This window comes from Phocoena phocoena, chromosome 9 (assembly GCF_963924675.1).
Source record: "Phocoena phocoena chromosome 9, mPhoPho1.1, whole genome shotgun sequence".
In the NCBI taxonomy this organism is placed as follows: domain Eukaryota; kingdom Metazoa; phylum Chordata; class Mammalia; order Artiodactyla; family Phocoenidae; genus Phocoena; species Phocoena phocoena.
This window is the reverse complement of record NC_089227.1, coordinates 100919115-100944995: the sequence shown is the minus strand read 5'-3', so window position 1 is coordinate 100944995 and position 25881 is coordinate 100919115. Positions and strand designations below refer to the sequence as shown.

General features: G+C 41.7%; 1 protein-coding gene across 3 annotated transcripts in view; it reads right to left on the bottom strand.

Annotated features, from left to right (window-relative positions):
* Positions 1 to 208: 208 nt before the first annotated feature.
* Positions 209 to 25881, bottom strand: part of GALNT11 (polypeptide N-acetylgalactosaminyltransferase 11) — a 32730-nt gene continuing 7057 nt past the window's right edge. Inside the window, exons 4-11 of one of the 3 annotated variants that reach the window (XM_065883385.1) lie at positions 25450 to 25575; positions 22765 to 23014; positions 8063 to 8180; positions 6583 to 6735; positions 5926 to 6144; positions 4421 to 4525; positions 1007 to 1144; positions 209 to 777 (exon numbers count right to left, since the gene is read on the bottom strand). In XM_065883385.1, the coding sequence (XP_065739457.1) occupies positions 646 to 777; positions 1007 to 1144; positions 4421 to 4525; positions 5926 to 6144; positions 6583 to 6735; positions 8063 to 8180; positions 22765 to 23014; positions 25450 to 25575 (1241 nt within the window). In that variant the 3' untranslated portion in view covers positions 209 to 645. The remainder of the gene's footprint in view (positions 778 to 1006; positions 1145 to 4420; positions 4526 to 5925; positions 6145 to 6582; positions 6736 to 8062; positions 8181 to 22764; positions 23015 to 25449; positions 25576 to 25881) is intronic. The other 2 variants (XM_065883386.1, XM_065883387.1) reach the window with 2 other exon arrangements.

The window sequence follows — 25881 nt, the reverse complement described above, 5'->3', positions numbered from 1 at the left end:
TGCATTTCTTACCATGTATCACATACATTGGATAACTCAGACTAGAGACCCCAATACAAAATGAAAGAGAAGACAAAAAATCCTAGATAATTAAAAGGATCCTTTATTGTAAATGTATATAGTACCATAATTCATCAAAATAATTTATAATAGTTAACTCTCTTAAATATAATCTTATAAATGATGCCTTCTGAAGTTAAACGTAATGTGGATTCAATCAGTTTATTTAAAACTATTTAGAACATGGTATTAGAAATTAAACTGTCATCTACAAAGTCTTCTAAGAAAGGAAATCATGACAAGTTCCTGATCAGATAAACGCCACTCCATTATTTAAGGGGATTAAAAGGAAGCATAAATAAATTTGAAAAGACATGTCAATTTCCTGGGCTTTATCCTTCTATACAAACCTGACTCTTCAGAGAGTTAAAACTGCATTCTGGTTTCCTACCGTAAGTAAGAAATTCCTTAACAGCAGTTGAGAAATGACCTGAACCTCTTGGTGAACCATACTTCTTCACCTCCCGATGGTGACTCGGGGCTGCGACCTCTACTGTGGCTGCTGTCTCCCCTCTGCTAGGGTCCCAGGCGTCTCCATGTTGAGGACAAGCATGATAAATCACCGTTCCAGCCACAGCATCCACCCTAACCTTCCAAATGCCACTGCTGTGAGGAGGAGCCATCACAGATGGCCATGGCGACAAAGCCTCTGCGACTCAGTGGATCGACCGCTCTCAGGCACTGTCCAACTGACACCTGGTACAGCCGATTATTCCTCTGAAAATAAAGCGGTGGTAAGAGAAACACCACCAGTTACTTGCTTTAAGTTAAAAACTTATTGCCAGAATATGGTAAAGAAGAGACAGTAATCTAGAAGAGACGTGGAACATCTCACATTACTTACTTATTTATGGGATGCTACAAACTCAGAACAACCTCCTACAAGGTAAGCAGGATATGAGTCCCTCTGCCGTGCTCCCTCCCTCAGCCTTGTCTGTCTCCTCACCCCAAAGGTCCACTGCTGGGATCCTCCTGACCCGTGGCACTTCATGAGTCGTGGGGGGTCTGATGAGCGAGTCTCTGACATATCCAGGCAAAGGAGATTGTTTAAAACCAATTCGTGCTCTTCATTATAAATCCAAATCTAAGGAAGAAAGTGAAAGGTCAAAACCTCAAGTTTTGTTTCAGATTCTGAAATGCAGACGGCGCGACACTTCACACATTTGTGGAAGAAGGGATTGATTTCGTGTGGTCTCTTACAGCAGGAACAGACCAGCTTAGTTATCTGAAAATGGAGTGAATTAACACAGGAGGAAGTGAGGTGCAATTCCAGGAAGAAATGTGAGCAGTGGTTGAATTAACTTAGTTGACTGTATTTGAGCACAAGATTGTAGCTCCTCCCCAATTCCAGGATTCCGCAGTTACACGACGCTTGTAATTCTCACGCTGTGTAGAACTGAAGGAGCCCAGTGAGGCGGCTGGTTTGCCTTCTGTACAAAGAAAACACCTGAGGCTATGATTTTCCTATTTCCCTCATCTGTTGGGCAGTGATGATGTGCATAAGCTGTCATATCCCATCACCCTGTGGAACAGTATACTCTGTTCCCGGCTGCACTGAGATTACAGTTTCATTGATGGCCCCAAAGCAGGATTCTCCTTAGATGTGCAAAGGATCTTTGAGGATAGTTGTCTTTATGTTGTCTCGGATTATTTTCAAGAACAAAGGCCTGAAACTGGCTGAAATGGCCAAGTGCAATGAATACATTTATTCTCCAACATGCACCATCACTAAATTGAAAAGGAAAACATTTTCTCCTATCCTCTGAATTATTTTATTCATTACTGCTTCTACCTACAGGCCCAAAACGTATGTGTGCTGCCTCCTGCTACGAAGAGAAGGCTCCCCATCGGCGCCATGACAGCCCCGGTAAACACAGATGCTGATGCTTCATAATCTCCACACGCGGCTCCGGAGCGCTGGGGGTGTGTCACGTGTGACTGAGGAAATGAAATCAAATTACCAATGCAGCAGCCACCTGTGGCTAGGGTGTAAGTGCAGATCTGTGCAGGCACGACACAGTACGGACAGGAGAGTGTAACTCCATCTCCTCAGACCGCTTGCAGTTTCTGGAACAAATTTCACCAATCTCATCCTACTACAACCTAAACCACCAAGTCCTCACTACAATTTAACACTTCCGTGTCTACAACACTGACACCTCTCGCACCCAGACGTGGCACAAAACCCTCTTTAAACCATGTTTTCCAGTATGTTAACACCTTAGATAGTGTGCATGAACTCTCCTAGCAATAAGATGTGATCTATGAAATTTCAAAGGACACACTCTATCCAAAAAGGGCCCAAGTGTTCTTTTCATTCTTGAATGACCCCATCCACCACTCAAATGGAAACGTAAGTAAATGAAGCTTGCTTACTTACGACATGGCACTAAAACTAGGAGATTAGACCAATGTTAGGTTATGCTATTTTATCAGATACAGAGCAGTTTGCAGTAAGTTTTCTGCTTGTTTTTAGGTTCACTTAATATCGCTGAAAGGACACATAAGTTAAGAATAAATTATGTGAATGACATGAATTGAAATTGTGCTGTTTCCTCTGATGAACTACGAAAAATCAGTTAGGAAAACTCCATTTCACAGAAAACTCTACAAAAGATATTCTGATTCATCCAATGCAGATTTAATGTTCTGGGCCAGAAAGAAGATGCATGTCCTTTGCCATTTCTAACAAATTCATATAGCTTTCAATTAATTCTATGTAACTCAAATTCATTCTGTGTAACTGCAAAGTACAAATAATGCTCTAAACAAAAATATTACTATGACAAGCAATGACCAGAGGTAGGGAAAATGTACAAAGGAGACCACAACAGTATTAGATAGATGATCTCTAAATCATTCCCAGCGTAAACAATGTAACTTCAGCAAGTGGTGCTGGGAAAGCTGGACAGCCGCATGTAAATCAGTGAAGTTAGAACACACCTTCACACAATACACAAGACTTAAATACAAGACAGGACACCGCAGGACACCGTAAAACTCCTAAAAGAAAACATAGGCAAAGGCAAAACATTCTCTGACATTAATTGTACCAATGTTTTCTTAGGTCAGTCTCCCAAGGTTAAAAAAAAAAAAAAAGCAAAAATAAACAAATGGGACCTAATCAAACTTACAAGCTTTCTGTATAGCAAAGGAAACTGTAAGCAACGAAAAGACAGCCTACAGACTGGGAGAAAATATTTGCAAATGATGTGACTGACAAGGGCTTAATTTCCAAAATATACAAACAGCTTATACAACTCAACAACAACAAAAAGAAACAATCCAATCGAAAAACGGGCACAAGACCTAAATAGACATTTCTCCAAAGAAGATATACAGATGGCCAACAGGCACATGAAAAGATGCTCAACGTTGCTACTTATAAGAGAAATGCACATCAAAACTACAATGAGGTACCACCTCACATTGGTCAGAACTGCCATCATTAAAAAGTCTACAAATCACAAATGCTGGAGAGGGTGTGGAGAAAAGGGGAACCCTCCTACATTGCTGGTGGGAATGTAAACTGGTGCAACCACTATGGAAAACAGTACGGACGTTCCTCAAAAAACTAAAATAGAGCTGGCATATGATCCAGCAATCCCACTCCTGGGCATACACCCAGACAAAACTCTAATCCAAAGAGATACATGCACCCCAATGTTTGTAGCAGCACTATTCACAATAGCCAAGACGTGGAAACAACCTAAATGTCCATCGACAGATGACTGGATAAAGATGTGGCACATATATACATGATGGGATACTACTCAGCCATAAAGAAGAATGAAATAATGCCATCTGCAGCAACATGGATGCACCTACAGATTATCGTACTAAGTGAAGTCAGACAGAGAAAGACAAATATCACATGGTATCACTTATTTGTGGTATCTAAAAAAAGTGATACAAATGAACTTACCTACAAAACAGACACAGAGAACAGACTTGCGGTTGCCAAGGGGGAGGGGAGTTGGGAGAGGGATAGATTGGGAGTTTGGGATTAGCAGATGCAAACTATTATATAGAGAATGGATAAACAACAAGGTCCTACTGTATAGCACAGGGAACTATATTCAATACCCTGTGATAAACCATAATGGAAAAGAATATATATATGTATAACTGAATCACTCTGCTGTACAGTAGAAATTAACACATTATAAATCAATATGCCTCATTAAAACAAATTTTAAAAAGCAAACAAAAAACCCCCAAACAATATAATTTTTAAAAAGTCAGATTAAAATCTTGATGTCTGCCCCTCCCTCCTCAAGGCTGACTGCCAGCAGCTTCCCTTTCCTTCACTGAAGGACACTGTCCATGGACTGGCTGGGAGCCCAGAGGCCTGACTCACCTGATTTGGGTCACTGTAGTCACATGCCTGAAGCACGACTAGGCCTCCTTTCTGACTTGGGCGGCCCTGGGCCGCCAGACACTTGTGGGTCTGGAGGTGGTAGAGCTGTAAAAGAAGAGATTGCTCTTGACAAGCTGGTAGGTATAGAAAGACCAATGTCAGAAGATGCCTTAGAATGCTAGAAAAGGAGGTTTTAGAGGAAATACGAAAATATTATTCCAGAGGTATGGATTCTAAAGGTCATAAAAAGATAAGCATTGTTTATTACTGAATTCTAGCTTTAGCACATAGGAGTATCACAGTAGAGACTTCAAGGTTATAGGCAATTTTAACAATACATGCAGGCAGTGTCAAGTAGAAATTCTACCTAAAGATACAAGTTTACTAATCTGCTATAGGGGAGGAAGGAAATTAAATACCATCTCTCCACTAAAGAACCTTAAAATGAAACTCAGGAAATAAGAACAAAAGGCACAAACGGACAGTACATAATTAAATACACATACCTAACTGGAGACAGATTAAAACTGCCAGAGGAGTGCCAAAGGTGAGATACATAAAAGAAGCAAAGAGTATCTAGTCTAAGTAAAACGATTAGTTTAAATATTAAATGTGATTAGATATGCAAGGCAAAAATAATAATGGTAAGGGATTTCAACTATATGGACATACACTGGTACCTATTTTTACTTAACGAGAAAACACCTAATAAGAAACACCTTGATGACTTTTATAAGATAGAACAACAAGATAGGAGAAGGCTCTAGGCTTAATTCTAGCCACTTAAGAATTGCTGGCATTGTGAAAGAACCAGGAGAGGGATGCCTTCTTTATAACAAAAGGGAAATTCGGGCAACAATTACAATATCTACACTTTCAGGAAGCAAATTCTAAGAAATGATTCAAGAAAAAGGTATGATTTTATGGCTAGACATCTAAAATTGAAGTGATATTATAAAACTGAAGAAATTTTATAAGAACCAAAAGGGAATATCTAAAGAATTGCGGTTGATCAATGGGTTTCTGCTAAGCTCAGATGACTGCTCAGGACGTCGGATGTAAAACCTGACTTGGTACCACCACTTAGACCCTGACCACCATTTTTCACTTCCTGTCTGCACTCAGTTCCAGAGCTGAGGCCAGCAGTATACAGCTGCCCCCATTTCTCCTTTGTTTTCCTTTTTGGACTGGTCTCTAACAAGTGAATTTTACACTCACTCACATTGCCTTTATTTGTATATTCACATTTATAGCTATCCTCTTGGAAGCCAGCACATAACTTAGAGAAGCCATGTTCTCTTTAACACTGGCAGGTAGAGGATCTTAATATAAACAGCAAAGATATCAAAATTTCTAATGTCTTACACCTGAGTAGAGGAAATTCTCCTAAAAAGAATATAATGGAAGGCAAGCCAGGGGCTATCCTTAAATATTTTAAGTCTACAATGTCATTTATTATATCACACAACATTTAATGAAACATTTTGCTAGGATCACTTTCTTACCCTTCCACGGTGGAGGACTTTGGGGCGTTTTGGCCCTCTATTGATAAAAATGGGTTGCTGGGGTTTGGCATTGGGCCCAGATATCTGCATCTCTGGGTAAATATTATCCAAATACCATTTAAATGATTTACAATTCAACTTCTTCCTCAATTCAACACGCTCACTGATATTTCCATAGCTTCTGGTTCTCAGATCAGGTCTTAAGGAAAAATACTGCTCCTGCATTTAAAAAAGAAAAATGAAAAATAATAGATTTTTTTGTTTAAATGAATCACACCTCAAAAAAGCCATTACAAAGAAAATACTGAGAGTTGCGTATGGCAGAAGAGGAGGTGGGAAGGAATACAATGTGTGCAGGGTCTTGACAGGGGAAGCAGGGGGACTGGGTCAGAGCAAAGCCCAGTGAGCAGAAGAGGGGCCAGGCTCTGTGGGAGTCACAGGAGGGGACAGGAGGACAAAGAAACTGAAGAGAAGCACAGTTTCTTCTGGTGCTGGCTGCTATATTACCTCTCACAGACTAGATGCTTGGGAAATTTAAAAAGGAGTCACAACAAAAATGAGTGAAAGACTGGGTAAAGAGAAGAGAGAAAAGCAGCCAAAGCCAACGGAGTTACTAGCCTTATCATCCATCCTTCTCGGTGAGAGATTTAATCTCACCTTATATTCATCCAACCAGACATGTGCCAGCCGCAAGGAGTTGTGTGTCATGGTGTCCTGGCCCTCTGGAGAACCATATGGTCTCCTTTTCCGGAAAATGTGTCCAACTCTAGAGCAAGGGATGATGAAGAGCTTACCTCCACACATCCAAATCTGGTCAGAAGCAGAATATGTGTTAATGGTTCCTCACAGTGCTGTGAAATCGATGCACGAATTTTCATGAAACAGGTGTTTGTGAAACCTTGCAAGAGGTTTTATCTTATCAGATACAACTATTCAAACAGAATAAAGTCAAAGTGTGTATTTTAAAAAAGTATCTGCCTTTACGACTAAAAAGAAACAAAACTTTAAGTGCAATATTCTTTTACTACCCTGTGTCTAAAATTGTACTTACCATACGTGTTGTTTTAACACATCAAGGAAGTTGACCTTCAGGACTTAGGGACAAAGAATGCTTACTCATCAATCCTCTAATCTCGGTTCTACAGGTACTTTCTCACGAAACACATACAAACATACAAACACCATTTTTTAGAAAAAAAAAATTTTTTTATAAAATATACAGAATAACTCTAGATTAAGATTCAGATCTTAGTTCTGGTCTAAATTTTGCCCTTGACTGAGCTACTTTATATAGTTATTTCAATTTTTATGAGACTCAATTACCTTATCTACAAAGACTGAACTAATAATATCTATTCTACCTTGCAACTTTCAAATTCTAAAGATTAAGTAGGAAAATACATTTGCAAAAATATGAAATGGCATATGCACAAGGTATTAGGGTATCTGAACAGGGGTAATCTGTTAGGCAGACCGGGAGATGGGAGGCGGGGAGTGGGGCCCTCTGCTGAGAGAGAGAAATCTGAATTCTTCCCTTGCCCTCTTTCTACCTTTTCCAAAGACCGTCTTACCACCACAGCTGAGCCACAGACCCCACCCACAGCTGTCATCTGCCCAACCTTAGCAGCTGGAGGGAATGGCATATATAAAGGGTTCAGTAACCTATACGCAGGTGTTGATATCATTTATCTTATCAGCTGGGCTACTCCTGAAAGTGAAATGAGGAGCTATTAATAATCTCTCCAGGAGATCAGCTATGAACCAGGATGGTCTCACGCAGTCAGGAAAATCTGATGACCCCAACTATACATATCTAGGGTTATCAAATAAGATTAACAAATGGACAAAGAAAGAACTCTAGATTAAATGCACATGAAGACTTCTTAATACATACCCAACTATTCATTACAACTATCACTTCTAAATTCTTACAAAATAAATGCAAGGCTTCTTACAGGCTTTTGATATTTTGAATGGGGATTATCCACATTATAGATTGTGGTAAAGTAGTATTCATTAAGGACAATTTGTTAATAAAGACAGTCAAAGACAATTTACAGAAAATATGGGCTCATGAATGAAAATTATATCCTTGTACACAGTTAATAATCAAGCATGCATGCAAAAAAAAATTTACCCGAAATGATATTTCTAAATTTTCTCCTCCCCAGATATCCATGCCACTGTCATACTGTCCAAGTTCACTGAAATAGTTTCTGTTCATGGCAAACAATCCTCCAGCCATTGTAGGTGACCTAGAAAAGGAAAACAATTATTGTATCAATTCTATAGTCAATTATCTACCGTTCTTGTTTTTAAAAACTCAGTGCAGCTTTAGAACATTACTAACAGAAACTAGATTAACTATTATGAAACATTTTGTCTGATTTATGAGGGAATGAGCTGGGCCCCATAACTTAATTTTCTAGATCGCAGTCCCTGGCAAATGAAGGCTACTTTTCTAAGTATCACAAGTACTTTTAAAAATTGATTATAACTACTGTTGACAGAAATCCACCTGAATTATTTAATTCCTTCAACAGTCTCATAGAGCCACTGGGATTAAAAACTGGGCTCCACGGCCTGCCAAGGAGAGAACAGACAAACGTCTCACTTTGAATTGGACTCAAACATGTGTTAGGCCAGTGGTTCCCCGAGACATTTTTAGCTGTCACAGCCGTGGGGGAGGGGTGCCACTGGCATCTGAAGGGTAGAGGCCAGATATGCTGAACACCCTGCGACGCACAGGGCAGCACCCGCGACGGAGAGCTCTCTGGCCCTAAAGGTCAGTCCTGCCACAGCCGAGAACCCCTGCGTTCCTGAGAACTGACGTGGACGGGCTTCCCAGAGCCTGAGGCGGCTTCCAATGACCTCACTGGCCGAACCGCACCGGGGGCGTGGCGTCTAGTGTTCTGAGCGGCCTCCCAGAAGAGAAGCCGGTCTCTGCAGGAGAAAACACCACCCCAGGATGAATGTACCTCCATAATTTTTCATATACGATGTCCAGCATTAAAAATAAACAAGCAAACTAACAAATAACCAGGCAATCAGGAAGATAAATCACATGAATGAAAAAAAAAAGAGAAACAATCTGCAACAGAAACAGATGTGCAGGGGTTTCAAATAACAGCGTTATCAGGCAGAGACTTTAACTGTTCAATATGTTCAAGCGTAAAAGACAAGACTGAGAATTTGGCAGATAATTAGACGCTATCAATAAGTAAACCAAATTTATGCATCTGAAAGACATTTCTGACAAAGACAGAAAAATAAGTCAGCAGCCAATGAGAGATTACCTTCAAAAGAAAAACAATTAGTTGTTGGCTTCTCACCAGAAACAGTGGAAGCCAGAAGGTTCTTGAATGATACCTTCAAAGTCCTGAAAGAATATACCTGCCAGTCAAGAACTGAATATTAAGTAAAATTAGTCTTCAAAATAATGGTGAAACCAACAAAAAAGTAAACAAACCCACCACTCTTTCCCCAACTTGACCCATGAGAGTCCCCCTGCCCTCCCCTCTCTGCCTTTGCAGCTGATCGTTCCTCCCTTTTCCCTCAGCTTGAAGCATCTATGTCGTGTCTGTGAAATGATGTTTTATCTGTGTCTCAGGATAAGAAACGGCAATCATTCCACCAGGTGCTGGAAACTGATTAGCCTTGAGGCAAGGGTTTCTAGGGCCACAACTCAGGGATGTGTATTTAATTACAGGGTCCCCAGAAACCCCTCTCCTGGCTACCACAAGCAACGGCTTCTTTTCTGGTCTTGGGAGCCAGACCTGGACTGTTACCTCAGAGGCAGGGGCCCCAGAGAACACGCTGGGGCTTCCTCTTTGGCCACAGCTGGGCTCCCTTGAGACGTGAAGACTTCTGGCTGTCCTGCCACATGAGCCACAGTGACCCCGGCTCTACCAGCTCACAAGGTGCCTGGTCCCTCTGCCTAATCCAGTCCCCCTGAGCCACAGCCTGCTCAGGAATCAGTGGCAGCCTGTGAATCAGGCCAGAGCTTGCTTCAAGCCCAAGAAAAAAGCTGTCTTACTGGTGGAGGCTGGCCTTCCAAATCCTGGAGCCAGCCCTGCCAGCCAGGGGTCATTTTTGCCCCTTGGTGACCACTGTTTTCTTTCTCTGAAATATCTTACAACAGGTGATAATGCTGCTGACTCAAATTTCCATGAAAAGGAAAAAAAAAAAACCTCTTGAGTGACGTCCCGGTCTATTTCTCTCTGAGGAATCTTGTGGGAAAAGAATACTGTTGCTTCTGCTCTGTCTCCACATTTCTGTTGGGGAAGAAACCCCACCTGCCCTGGGGTGTTGGTGTTTTTGTCTGTGTTGCCATCCCAGGCCTGCTGTAGGGGCTTGTGTCTGCGCTGTAATGTCTGTATCATGTCTGGGGAGTCCTTCCCACCTGTCCAGCCAGGGGCTACAACCCCTTGAAGAGGCCTCCATTTCCTTCCTATGATCCAAGGCACAGAGAACACCACCTCCCATGACCCCACCTTCAGGAGCTCTGGTGGCACGTTCATCCATGAGCCTACCCCTGGGCTACCTACCTGAGGCCCACCTCTACCCACAGTCCTGTGTAGGAGTTGAGATAGGATATCTCTGAGCCTCTATCCCCAAAGGGCCGGCCAAGGGCTGCCCGCCAACCTGGCTCCATCAATCCTGCATGACCAAGTGACAGCTGGCGGGCTCTGCTACCCAGGCTCTCTGTACCTCCTACCCTGCCATCTGGCAAGGGATGGGCCCTTTTCTGTGAACTGACAACCTGTGGAATGTGACCAATTAGTGTGAAATACATGTTTAGCAAATGTTAGGTACCGTAGTTGAACCAATAAATGTGAATCCTTCTGCACGCACGCACGCACGCACACACACACAAAGCGTGAAACAAAGACATTTTCAGAAAAAGAGGAATAATCACCTGAAGGTCCAACCAAAAGAAACACTAAAATGTGTTCTTTAGTCAAAATGGAAACAAATCCGAGATGGAAGCCTGCAGATGCAGAAAGGATAAAAAGTAACATAAAAGGGGAAATATGTGGGTGAACGTAAATGAATAATGGTTACATAAAAAAGTCTTGTAGGGTTAAAAAAAATACACACGTGGGACTTCCCTGGCAGTCCAATGGTTAGGACTCCGAGCTTCCACTGCAGGGGGCCCGGGATGGATCCCTGGGTAGGGAACTAAGATCCTGCAAGCCGTGCAGCATGGCCCAAAAGTACAAAAACACACACCACACCACCACCCCCAAACACACGTGTACATTTCAGCAATATAACTTGAAGGGGGATAACTGGAGTATGAACATTCTGATATCCTTGCATTGTTTGGAGAAAATACCAATCTATATTACACTTTGATATGTCAAGTATGAAGGCTGTACTTTCTAAGGTAACCACTAACAGAACAGTAGGTAAGAAACTATAATGTCTAATAATGGGTGGCAGCTGGGAACAGAATAATTGGAATTCAGGCCAAAAGCACGTAAGAGCAGAGAAAACAGAACACAGAACAGACAGAAAGCAAACAGTACCACTGTAACCACAGACACAAACATGTCAGTAATCAGCTAAGCCCTAATTAAAAGGCAAAGTTTTCCACACAGGCTTCAAAACAAAACAAAAGCAACTACATGCTGCTTACAGGGACACGTATAAATATGTGACCACAGGAAGACTGACAGCAAAAGGGACACTATTCTAGAAGTACAGAATGAAATACAATTCATAATGATAAATGGTTTCATCACCAGAAGATTTAATAATTCTAAACTGTCATGCATCTATTAACAGAGCCTCAAAATATATGAAGAAAATATATAAAGAACTACAAGGAGAAACAGACACACAATTGTAGTGGGAAATTAATATACCATTTTCAATAACTGATAGAACATGTGAAATAAAAATTAATAAAAATATAGAATATTTGAACAACACAATAAATGACCCAACAAATACAGCATCTCATCCTTAACAACTGCAGAAAATACAAATTCTGACCACAGTGTAAGCTAGGATTAAATAACGACTATAAAGTTTCCGTATGCCTGTAAAATAATAAATGCACTGCTAAATAACCTACAGGTAAGAGAAGACATAACAATGAAAATATTTTGAAATAAATGACAATAGGCCTCTGCTTGTGACCTGCGGAGAAGGGGAGAGGCAGCACGTTGAAAGGAGGGCCTCTGCAGTGTGGAGTTCCGAGTTTGGAGGTTATTACAGAGTACTGAGCAGAGTCCTCTGTGCTATACAATACACCAGAAATACATCTACATGTGGAGCAACTCCTACAGAACACCTACTGAACGCTGGCAGAGGACCTCAGACCTCCCAAAAGGCAAGAAACTCCCCACGCACCTGGGTAGGGCAAAAGAAAGAAAAAAAAAGAAAAAACAGAGACAAAAGAATAGGGACGGGACTTGCACCAGTGGGAGGGAGCTGTGAAGGAGGAAAGGTTCCCACACACTAGGAAGCCCCTTCGGGGGCCGAGACTGCGGGTGGTGGAGGGGGAAGCTTCGGGGCCGCGAAGGAGAGCGCAGCCACAGGGGTGCGGAGGGCAAAGCGGAGAGATTCCCGCACAGAGGATCGGTGCCGACCGGCACTCACCAGCCCGAGAGGCTTGTCTGCTCACCTGCCGGGCCGGGCAGGGCTGGGAGCTGAGGCTCGGGCTTCCGTCGGAGCGCAAGGAGAGGACTGGGGTTGGCGGCATGAACACAGCCTGCAGGGGGTTAGTGCGCCAAGACTGGCCGTAAGTGCGTCCAGGAAAAGGTCTGGAGCTGCCGAAGAGGCAAGAGACTTTTTCTTCCCTCTGTTTCCCGGTGCGCGAGGAGAGGGGAGTAAGAGCGCTACTTGAACTCCAGAGACGGGCACGAGCCGTGGCTAAAAGCTGGACCCCAGAGACGGGCGGGAGACGCTAAGGCTGCTGCTGCCGCCGCCAAGAAGCCTGTGTGCGAGCACAGGTCACTCTCCACACCCCTCTTCTGGGGAGCCTGTGCAGCCCGCCACTGCCAGGGTCCCGGAATCCAGGGACAACTCCCCCGGGAGAACGCACGGCGGGCCTCAGGGTCGTGCAACAAACGTCACGCCGGCCTCTGCCGCCGCAGGCCCGCCCCGCACTCCGCCCCCCTCCCTCCCACCGGCCTGAGTGAGCCAGAGCTCCCGAATCAACGGCTCCTTTAACCCCGTCCTGTCTGAGCAAAAAACAGACGCCCTCCAGCGACCTACACGCAGAGGCGGGGCCAAATCCAAAGCTGAGCCCCTGTGAGCTGTGAGAACCAAGAAGAGAAAGGGAAATCTCTCCCAGCAGCCTCAGAAGCAGCGGATTAAATCTCCACAATCAACTTGATGTACCTGCATCTGTGGAATACATGAATAGACAACGAATCATCCCAAATTGAGGAGGTGGACTTTGAGAGCAAGATTTGTGATTTTTTCCCCCTTTTCCTCTTTTTGTGAGTGTGTATGTGTATGCTTCTATGTAAGATTTTGTCTGTATAGTTTTGCTTCCACCATTTGTCCTAGGGTTCTATCCGTCCGTTGTCGTTTCTTTTAAAATTTTTTTCTTAATAATTTTAATAACTTTATTTTACTTTATCCTCTTTCTTTTTCTTTCTCTTTTCTTCCTTCCTTCCCTCCCTCCTTTAGACAACGAATTATCCCAAATTGAGGAGGTGGGCTTTGAGAGCAATATTTATGATTTTTTCCCCTTTTCCTCTTTCTGTGAGTGTGTATGTATATGCTTCTGTGTGAGATTTTGTCTGTATAGTTTTGCTTCCACCATTTGTCCTAAGGTTCTATCTGTCCGGTTTTTTCTTTAATAATTATTTTTTAATTTAATAACTTTATTATATTTTACTTTATTTTATTTTACTTTATCTTCTTTCTTTCTGTTTTCCTTCCTTCCCTCCTTCCTTCCTTCCTCCCACCTTCCCTTCCTCCCTCCCTCCTTTCTTTCCTTCTTTCCTTTTCTTCTTTCTTTCTTCCTTCCCTCCTTTCCCTCTTTCTTTCTTTCCTTCCTTCCTTTCTTCCTTTCTTTCTTCTTACTTCTACTAATTCTTTCTCTCTACTTTTTCTCCCTTTTATTCTGAGCCATGTGGATGAAAGGCTCTTGGTGCTGCAGCTAGGAGTCAGTGCTGTGCCTCTGAGGCGGGAGAGCCAACTTCAGGACACTGGTCAACAACAGATCTCCCAGCTCCACATAATATCAAACGGCAAAAATCTCCCAGAGATCTCCATCTCAACACCAGCACCCAGTTTCACTCAACAACCAGCAAGCTACAGTGCTGGACACCTTATGCCAAACAACTAGCAAAACAGGAACACAACCCCACCCATTAGCAGAGAGGCTGCCTAAAATCATAATAAGTCCACAGATACCCCAAAACACACCACCAGATGTGGACCTGCCCACCAGAGAGACAAGATCCAGCCTCATCCACCAGAACACAGGCACAGGAAGCCTACACAACCCACTGAACCAACCTTAGCCACTGGGGACAGACATCAAAAACAATGGGAACTACAAACCTGCAGCCTGCAAAAAGGAGACCCCAAACACAGTAAGATAAGCAAAATGAGAAGACAGAAAAACACACAGCAGATGAAGGAGCAAGATAAAAATGCACCAGACCGAACAAATGAAGAGGAAATAGGCAGTCTACCTGTAAAAGAATTCAGAATAATGATAGTAAAGATGATCCAAAATCTTGGAAATAGAATGGACAAAATGCAAGAAACATTTAACAAGGACCTACAAGAACTAAAGATGAAACAAACAATGATAAACAACACAATAAATGAAATGAAAAATACTCTAGATGGGATCAATAGCAGAATAACTGAGGCAGAAGAACGGATAAGTGACCTGGAAGATAAAATAGTGGATATAACTACTGCAGAGCAGAATAAAGAAAAAAGAATGAAAAGAACTGAGGACAGTCTCAGGGACCTCAGGGACAACACTAAATGCACCAACATTCGAATTATAGGGGTTCCAGAGGAAGAAGACAAAAATAAAGGGACTGAGAAAATATTTGAAGAGATTATAGTTGACAACTTCCCTAATATGGGAAAGGAAATAGTTAATCAAGTGCAGGAAGCACAGAGAGTCCCATACAGGATAAATCCAAGGAGAAATATGCCAAGACACATATTAATCAAACTGTCAAAAATTAAATACAAAGAAAGCATATTAAAAGCAGCAAGGGAAAAACAACAAGTAACACACAAGGGAATCCCCATAAGGTTAACAGCTGATCTCTCAGCAGAAACTCTGCAAGCCAGAAGGGAGTGGCAGGACATACTGAAAGTGATGAAGGGGAAAAACCTGCAACCAAGATTACTCTACCCAGCAAGGATCTCATTCAGATTTGATGGAGAAATTAAAACCTTTACAGACAAGACAAAGCTGAGAGAGTTCAGCACCACCAAACCAGCTTTACAACAAATGCTCAAGGATCTTCTCTAGGCAAGAAACACAAGAGAAGGAAAAGACCTACAATAATGAACACAAAACAATTTAAAAAATGGGAATAGGAACATACATATCGATAATTACCTTAAATGTAAATAGACTAAATGCTCCCACCAAAAGACACAGATTGGCTGAATGGATACAAAAACAAGACCCATATATATGCTGTCTACAAGATACCCACTTCAGACCTAGAGACACATACAGACTGAAAGTAAGGGGATGGAAAAAGATATTCCATGCAAATGGAAGCCAAAAGAAAGCTGGAGTAGCAATTCTCATATCAGACAAAATAGACTTTAAAATAAAGACTATTACAAAAGACAAAGAAGGACACTACATAATGATCAAGGGATCGATACAAGAAGAAGATATAACAATTGTAAATATTTATGCACCCAACATAGGAGCACCTCAATACATAAGGCAAATACTAACAGCCGTAAAAGGGGAAATCAACAGTAACACATTCATAGTAGGGGACTTTAACACCCCACTTTCACCAATGGACAGATCATCCAAAATGAAAATAAATAAGGAAACACGAGCTTTAAATGATACATTAAACAAGATGGACTTAATTGATATGTATAGGACATTCCATCTAAAAACAACAGAATACGCATTTTTCTCAAGTGCTCATGGAACATTCTCCAGGATAGATCATATCTTGGGTCACAAATCAAGCCTTGGTAAATTTAAGAAAACTGAAATTGTATCAAGTATCTTTTCCAACCACAACGCCATGAGACTAGATATTAGTTACAGGAAAAGATCTGTAAACAATACAAACACATGGAGGCTAAACAATACACTACTTAATAACGAAGTGATCACTGAAGAAATCAAAGAGGAAATTTAAAAATACCTAGAAACAAATGATAATGGAGACATGACGACCCAAAACCTATGGGATGCAGCAAAAGCAGCTCTAAGAGGGAAGTTTATAGCAATACAAGCCCACCTTAAGAAACAGGAAACATCTCGAATAAACAACCTAACCTTGCACCTAAAGCAATTAGAGAATGAAGAACAAAAATACCCCAAAGTTAGCAGAAGGAAAGAAATCAAAAAAATCAGATCAGAAATAAATGAAAAAGAAATGAAGGAAACAATAGCAAAGATCAATAAAACTAAAAGCTGGTTCTTTGAGAAGATAAAATAGATAAACCATTAGCCAGACTCATCAAAAAAAAAAGGGAGAAGACTCAAATCAATAGAATTAGAAATGAAAAAGGAGAAGTAACAACTGACACTGCAGAAATACAAAGGATCATGAGAGGTTATTACAAGCAACTCTATGCCAATAAAATGGACAACCTGGAAGAAATGGACAAATTCTTAGAAATGCACAACCTGCCAAGACTGAATCAGGAAGAAATAGAAAATATGAACAGACCAATCACAAGCACTGAAATTGAAACTGTGATTAAAAATCTTCCAATAAACAAAAGCCCAGGACCAGATGGCTTCACAGGTGAATTCTATCAAACATTTAGAGAAGAGCTAACACCTATCCTCACATGCTTCCAAAATATAGCAGAGGGAGGAACACTCCCAAATTCTTTCTACGAGGCCACCATCACCTTGATACCAAAACCAGACAAGGCTGTCACAAAGAAAGAAAACTACAGGCCAGTATCACTGATGAACATAGATACAAAAATCCTCAACAAAATACTAGCAAACAGAATCCAACAGCACATTAAAAGGATCATACACCATAATCAAGTGGGGTTTATTCCAGGAATGCAAGGATTCTTCAATATATGCAAATCAATCAATGTGATAAACCATATTAACAAATTGAAGGAGAAAAACCATATGATCATCTCAATAGATGCAGAGAAAGCTTTTGACAAAATTCAACACCCATTTATGACAAAAACCCTGCAGAAAGTAGGCATAGAGGGAACTTTCCTCAACATAATAAAGGCCATATATGACAAACCCACAGCCAACATCATCCTCAATGGTGAAAAACTGAAAGCATTTCCACTAAGATCAGGAACAAGACAAGTTTCCCACTCTCACCACTCTTATTCAACATAGTTTTGGAAGTTTTAGCCACAGCAATCAGAGAAGAAAAGGAAATAAAAGGAATCCAAATCGGAAAAGAAGAAGTAAAGCTGTCACTGTTTGCAGATGACATGATACTATACATAGAGAATCCTAAAGATGCTTCCAGAAAACTACTAGAGCTAATCAATGAATTTGGTAAAGTTGCAGGATACAAAATTAATGCACAGAAATATCTTGCATTCCTATACACTAATGATGAAAAATCTGAAAGTGAAATCAAGAAAACACTCCCATTTACCACTGCAACAAAAAGAATAAAATATCTAGGAATAAACCTACCAAAGGAGACAAAAGACCTGTATGCAGAAAATTATAAGACACTGATGAAAGAAATTAAAGGTGATACAAATAGATGGAGAGATATACCATGTTCTTGGATTGGAAGAATCAACATTGTAAAAATGACTCTACTACCCAAAGCAATCTACAGATTCAATGCAATCCCTATCAAATTACCACTGGCATTTTTCACAGAAGTAGAACAAAAAATTTCACAATTTGTATGGAAACACAAAAGACCCCGAATAGCCAAAGCAATCTTGAGAACGAAAAACGGAGCTGGAGGAATCAGGCTCCCTGACTTCAGACTATACTACAAAGCTACAGTAATCAAGACAGTATGGTACTGGCACAAAAACAGAAAGATAGATCAATGGAACAGGATAGAAAGCCCAGAGATAAACCCATGCACATATGGTCACCTTATCTTTGATAAAGGTGGGAAGAATGTAAAGTGGAGAAAGGACAGCCTCTTCAATAAGTGGTGCTGGGAAAACTGGACAGGTACATGTAAAAGTATGGGATTAGATCACTTCCTAACACCATACACAAAAAAAAGCTCAAAATGGATTAAAGACCTAAATGTAAGGCCAGAAACTATCAAACTCTTAGAGGAAAACATAGGCAGAACACTCTATGACATAAATCACAGCAAGATCCTTTTTGACCCACCTCCTAGAGAAATGGAAATAAAAACAAAAATAAACAAATGGGACCTAATGAAACTTCAAAGCTTTTGCACAGCAAAGGAAACCATAAACAAGACCAAAAGACAACCCTCAGAATGGGAGAAAATGTTTGCAAATGAGGCAACTGACAAAGGATTAATCTCCAAAATTTACAAGCAGCTCATGCAGCTCAATAACAAAAAAACAAACAACCCAATCCATAAATGGGCAGAAGACCTAAATAGACATTTCTCCAGAGATATACAGACTGCCAACAAACACATGAAAGGATGCTCAACATCATTAATCATTAGGGAAATGCAAATCAAAACTACAATGAGATATCATCTCACACCAGTCATAATGGCCATAATCAAAGAATCTAGAAACAATAAATGCTGGAGAGGGTGTGGAGAAAAGGGAACACTCTTGCACTGCTGGTGGGACTGTGAATTGGTACAGCCACTATGGAGAACAGTATGAAGGTTCCTTAAAAAACTACAAATAGAACTACCATATGACCCAGCAATCCCACTACTGGGCATATACCCTGAGAAAACCATAATTCAAAAAGAGTCATGTAATAAAATGTTTATTGCAGCTCTATTTACAATAGCCTGGAGATAGAAACAACCTAAGTGCCCATCATTGGATGAATTGATAAAGAAGATGTGGCACATATATACAATGGAGTATTACTCAGCCATAAAAAGAAACGAAATTGAGCTATCTGTAATGAGGTGGATAGACCTAGAGTCTGTCATACAGAGTGAAGTAAGTCAGAAAGAGAAAGACAAATACCGTATGCTAACACATATATATGGAATTTAAGAAAAAAAAAACGTCATGAAGAACCTAGAGGTAAGACAGGAATAAAGACGCAGACCTACCGGAGAACGGACTTGAGGATATGGGGAGGGGGAAGGGTGAGCTGTGACAAAGCGAGAGAGAGGCAGGGACATATATACACTACCAAACGTAAGGTAGATGGCTAGTGGGAAGCAGCCGCATAGCACAGGGATATCAGCTCGGTGCTTTGTGACCAATTGGAGGGGTGGGATAGGGAGGGTGGGAGGGTGGGAGGGAGGGAGGGAGACGCAGGAGGGAAGAGATATGGGAATGTGTGTATATGTATAACTGATTCACTTTGTTATAAAGCAGAAACTAACACACCACTGTAAAGCAAGTATACCCCAATAAAGATGTTAAAAAAAAATGACAATAAAAAATGATATATCACAGTTTGTGGGATGCAGCTAAAGCCATGATTAGAAGAAAATTTATCATCTTAACTACATGTATTAGAAAAGAAAAAAGGCTGAAATTTAAAAAAATCTAAATATCCAACTCAAGAAGTTAGCAACCTTGATATAAAAGTGAAACAGCTTACAGCCCAAAGGGGAGAAAAAGTGGAAAAAAGGAGAAAGTGGTGCTCATAGCCTCACTGTTCAAGGAAGAATGTCAAATGATGCTCTCCAAAGTCAACAGAACGGGGCTTCCCTGGTGGCGCAGTGGTTGGGAATCCGCCTGCCAATGCAGAGGACATGGGTTCGAGCCCTGGTCCGGGAAGATCCCACATGACGCGGAGCAACTAAGCCCGTGTGCCACAACTACTGAGCCTGCTACTCTGGAGCCTGCAAGCCACAACTGCTGAGCCTGTGTGCCACAACTACTGAGCCTGCATGCCACAACTACTGAAGCCCGTGCACCTAGAGCCCGTGCTCTGCAACAAGAGAAGCCACCACAATGAGAAGCCCGTGCACCGCAGCGAGGAGTGGCCCCCGCTCATTGCAGCTAGAGAGAGCCCACGTGCAGCAACAAAGACCCAACGCAGCCAAAAAAAAAAAAAAAGAAACAGATTTTTTTTAAAGTATCAAAAGTAACCAATACAGTAACTAAAAACTCATCCTACAACAATAAAGGGAACATGGGAGTGATGTAAATGATCTAAATCTTTTTTCCAACAGAGAGGTCTATAGTTGGTTTTATGTTGAAATGAGGACTATGCATATAATTTAGAGTTCTGGAAGTAAGAAATGGAAGAACACAACTAAAAGTGGTTAAAAGAATTTGCCTCTGGGGAGGACTGAGAATGGGGAGGGAGGGTTAGAGCCAGCCACTTCTCATCCTAAGTTGTTCTATACTGTTTGACTTATTACTGTGAATATGTTTTTGATTAAAAATATTAAAAATTAAACAATGAGAAACAAATACCCATGAAGATGATGAAATAGGCAAAAACTGGCCACTGCCCTATAACTACGAATGAGAACACATGTAACAACAGTCCAAGGAACTTTCTTGCACTGGCAAAGGGAAGCTGAAAATGGGGTCAGTGCTCCTGTCTGCCTCCAGTCACAGTACGTGAAGTCGTGGAGCCCAGAAACACAGAGTGACAGTCCCCAGGTGCAGCCCTGCTCTCCTGAGAGATGTGCTCCAGCATCTAACTCCCACCTGCAAGGCTGGGGAGCAGAGGGTAGAGACCCGCACTGAAAGCCCTGGTAGGAAGAAGGGTTACAAGCATGTGAAGACTAGAAGACAACTGAGAGCTGGGTGTGCTTTTTTCACGGACTTCACAAAGAACTGCAACAGGTTCTCTCACAAAGCCTGAGAACAGAAGACAACCCCACCCTGCCAGGAGAGCAGCTCAGCCACCTGAGCTGGCCCAGCTCTCTGTCAGCCTCCCCTCCAAGTCTGGTTCGGATGAAAGGAAGCTGCAAGTACCCAAAGGCTAGCTGAGGAGCCAATGGCGTTCTAGTCGCCTGAGGTGTGGGGAAAACGTTATCAGCTAAAGGTGAAGACAGGCATGCCTATGACTGGGCAGTTTCACTCCTGTAAGCTAGAAGCCATGAATAAGAATGCTGACAACAGCACCACTTGTAAGGTGGAGAAACGACTGAAAACAACCCAAATGCCCTGCCCACAGTAAACCGGATAAATGTTATGATACATCAGTATAACAGAATGTTATACAGCAATAAAAAGGAACCAACTATATAATGCAGCACAGAGGCTTTTAAAGCAATACTGACTAAAAGAAGACAGTGATGAGTCCCATGGCTTCATTTACATGAAGTCCAAGAGCAGGGAACTGGGCTACATTACATCATTTAGAAATCATACATAGGGGGTACAACTCTCCAGGAGAGCAGGGAAATGATGAGTGGGTCAGGGTAATGACACCTCTAAGGACAAGGGCAGGGGCTGTGACCAGGGAGGGGTATACAGGGGGCATGTGGGTGCTATTTCTTGACTTGGTGGTACTTTCACAGTGTTCACACTATAATCATTTATTAAATCGCATGCATATATACATATATACTTTTTACATATGCTATTTTTTACAGTAAAAAAGTCTAAAAAAGGGACTTTCCTGGTAGTCCAGTGGTTAAGAATCCACCTTCCAGTGCAGGGGATGTGTGTTTGATCCCTGGTTGGGGAACTAAGATCCCACATGCCACGGGACAACTAAGCCCGCACACCACAACTACTGAGCCTGCATGCTCTAGAGCCGGTGCGCCACAACTAGAGAGCCTGCATGCCTCAACTACTGAGCCCACGCGCTCTGGAGCCTGTGTGCCACAACTAGAGAGCCTGCGTGCTGCAACTACTGAGCCCACATGCTCTGGAGCCCGCACGCCGCAACGAAAAGACCCCGCGTGCTGCAACAAAGACCCAATGCAGCCAAATAAATAAACAAATATTTTTTAAAAGCTGTATTAAAAAAAAAGTTTAAAAGAAAGAGTAGGTCTAAGAACTTTAAAAAGTACAAATACAAACGTCTCTGAAATCTACATGAGAAATTTAAAAGAAAACAAAAATAAGGAGAAATAACATGAGAGATTTATAATATGAGAGAATATGGATGAAAATTGAAAATAATTCACATACGATGACTCAGTAATTGTACGAGTGGGAATCCATCCTAAAATCCTAATTATAGAAAAGGCTTATGTATTAAATGTTCTTCACAGTACCACTCACACTAGCAAAGAACTGAAGATGTGTTAACGGCCAATGCAATAACCATGGTATGTGATATAAACAACACAGCACAGGGGGTCCTCCCAGGCTATCCTATGCAACAATTATCCCAGGATATTGTTGACTTCTTCTGCTTTTCTCACTAAGATATAAATTCTTGAGGGCCTGGACAACTTCTTATTCATAAATCTTTCCTTGGGACTTGGCAGAGTACGTAAAATTTGGTAAGCACTCAAAAATTTTTAACAAACAAGTTAAGCCAACACTTTTGCTTCCTGCAAAGAAAAAGGAATTATCTTTGAGTATGTTTCCTCTTTTGGGAATTTTTCACACATACAGGAGAAATCTTACTTTATTGGTGCAGTAGCTCCGTCTGTTCCTCCGAGCTCAGAAAGGGGAACGAGGTCCCATTTGAAGTGCAGCCCCCAGTTGAATCCTCCCCGCACCACAGGGGACGAGCTGTAGGCCAGCGTGTCAGCGCTGATGATGTCGATCACCGGGCACACCACCATTTGCCGGTCCTCCCGGATGGCAGCCAGCAGGGGCTGCAGCCACATCACATTCACCTCACAGTGGCTGTCCAGGAACACCAGGACTTCTCCTGGGGAAGCAAACAATAGGGGCCCTGAGAGCTGCACCTCACTCAAGTTAGGTATGGCCACCAGTTCAAGTGCTGATACATTTACAGGCGTGAAAGGTAACTGCCACCCTTCCAGCCCAAACTATTAAACCGGTACTCGGAAGTCTGTTAGCCAGGAATTCTGTCTGAAGTGTCCTGCTACGATTGAAGAACATATGCAAACAATATGCACAACCTGTGAAAAAATTTACATATTTTCCTCAGTAAAAAGATTCAAAATCTCACAGGAACAATTCAGTTCTCTGGACAGCCAGGTATGGAGTGTGGTGCAATGACAGTGGTCAGCTGTGCGTACTTTTTAGTACAATTATTGTAATGGAAATATTTATGTTTAGTGTGTATTTCCCTGCCTTAGTAAACAGAGGTTAGAGAACGTAACTCATTTTCACTGGTGACTCGGACACATGACCCCAGTTATCGATTATGGCTACAACACAGCCATTCTCAGGAGGGAGAGAAGCGTGCAGCCCTCTCATCACGTCAGCAACACAGCTCCCTTCTCCTTGGATTCACCTCTTGACTGCCACGCACTCATTTCTTTTTCTTCCATTTCCCACCCTTCCTTTCTAATCCCCCCAATCTCATCAGCCACGGGATGCTCTTTTCTTCTAGTTAATAAAATTAAAATCGTGAAGATTTTATCATGCATTTTTAACTCCTCTTGATAAATGTGAGGAGTGAGGGTTTCTTTGATAATCCCAAACTTCTTTGATAACTTAATGGTTATTCTGAACAGCTGAGAAACTTAGAATCTCATCATCAGACAGCATTATTATTTTTCCAAACGTTTATCCATGAAATGTATTGATACAGATTTTACGTGAACTTCATACAGCACCGGATGCATCCTATTCCAATTAACAGTAGCAGAAATACCTCCAGCAAGAAAGTCCTCCAGGATGACAGTGACTTAGTCATGTCCTTCAAGGCCTCCTGTGAAGGACTTTATGAGGATGTAAAGAGCATACAGCTCACCATATGTCATTTAATACAGAAAGGCAGAATGTTCAACCTGTACACTATTCAAGTGAAGTGAGGTCAATTCAATCAAGTTTCCTCTGAGGAGAAAATGTATAATAGCTTTTTTTAACTCGAAAAATGTTACTTTTTCAATTAAAGACAATTTAACTAAATGAAGTAAGATAATAACAGTCACATCGAACCTGAGATTGATTTCCCAAAAACTGGCTTATTTTTTGACAGATCCTAAACTATATTGGAACAAGGACCAACAGATCATAAAGAAAAAAACTAAATGACTGGGATTCCCTGGTGGCGCAGTGGTTGGGAGTCCGCCTGCCGACGCGGGGGACACGGGTTCGTGCCCCAGTCCAGGAAGATCCCGCATGCCGCAGAGCGGCTGGGCCCATGGGCCGCGGCCGCTGGGCCTGCGCGTCCGGAGCCTGTGCTCCGCAACGGGAGGGGCCGCGGCAGTGGGAGGCCCGCGTACCGCAAAAAAAAAAAAAACAAAAACTAAAACTAAATGACTATTGTTACCTGAAAAACAATAAACTCTCAGTAACAATATACTATAACAGTACGATGTTCTGTGACATAATCTTGCCATTCCCTACCAATACCCCACAATTTTCTATCTTGTGCCTTCAATATGTCAAAACTAGACTCTAAAGAAGGAAACTCGCCTTGAACTCAATCTGCATATGACTGCAGACTGGATGGAGGGGAGCTACTTCTCATTTTTTGTTAATTGCTCCTGTTCACTGCAGGTTTAAGAGAAAGGAGGGAAGAAGAAAGATTCTAAAAATGAAGTCACAGCTAAACCCAGCGAATGGGACAGTGGGTATACAAGGAGGGGTGGTGGCAGAAAGCAGTGCCAACCACTTAAACCCCAGTGACTGGTTATCTTGAGGAGAGCAGTATATGGGAAGGTAGGAGATTTTTTTCACTACTGGGGAATGCCCCCCCAAAGTTCTGGAATTTTAAAATTATCTTGATTATTTTTGCCATATCCAGGCATCACCTGCAGTATTAGATACCTAATATTTTTAAACAAATTCATTTGTTTTAACTGAAATAAATGTATTTTAAAAGGAAAAATTTTTATCAAGATCATAAATGAAAATTAGGATCACCAACCTTCCATAGAGGTAACCGTAAAAAGAAATACATTTGAATCAATATAATGTAACTGAAGAAAAACCAGAAAGGCAGACCACTGAGGACTCCAGAATTCACCTCCTTGGAGCCTGTGCTTTGGGACAACCGGGTTGGAGTTATGGAAAGGCCTTTCCCAAACTGAACAAGCCTCACCTTTCCTGCTGGCAGTGCCCATTAAAGACACCATTTTTCAGAGACTGACGCAGGATCAGGAGGGCAGGAGACTCAGAGCCCTCATCACTCAACACCCACCAAGAAAGGCCAGGGGGAAGTTCTACCTGTTGCGTGGGCTGCTCCAATCATTCTTCCTCGAATCAATCCCTCACGTTTTGTGTTTCTTATCACTTTAATCTTTCCAGGGAGGTATTTTTGGATGTATTCATCTAGTTCTCCTTTCACATCATCTGAAAATGAGGAGTCGTACAACTGTTCAAACCACATGAGACATGTGCACAGACATTTTGCAGCTTCTCTAGAGTCGTGGCTGGCACTTGCGACAAATTTTTAGGCAAATATAGAATCTTCTTCTGCTTTATTTTAAAAGAAGATCATAGCTTATCTTGGAAGGAAGAAAATGAGGGTTAAGAGTTGGAACACTAGCCTAAAGGAATAGTTACTTAAGTTATAGACTTATCTGTATTTCCATAGCAACTAACACAACACTTTGCATAAAGAATGTTTGAAATGAGTATCTTGAGTGAATGAACGTT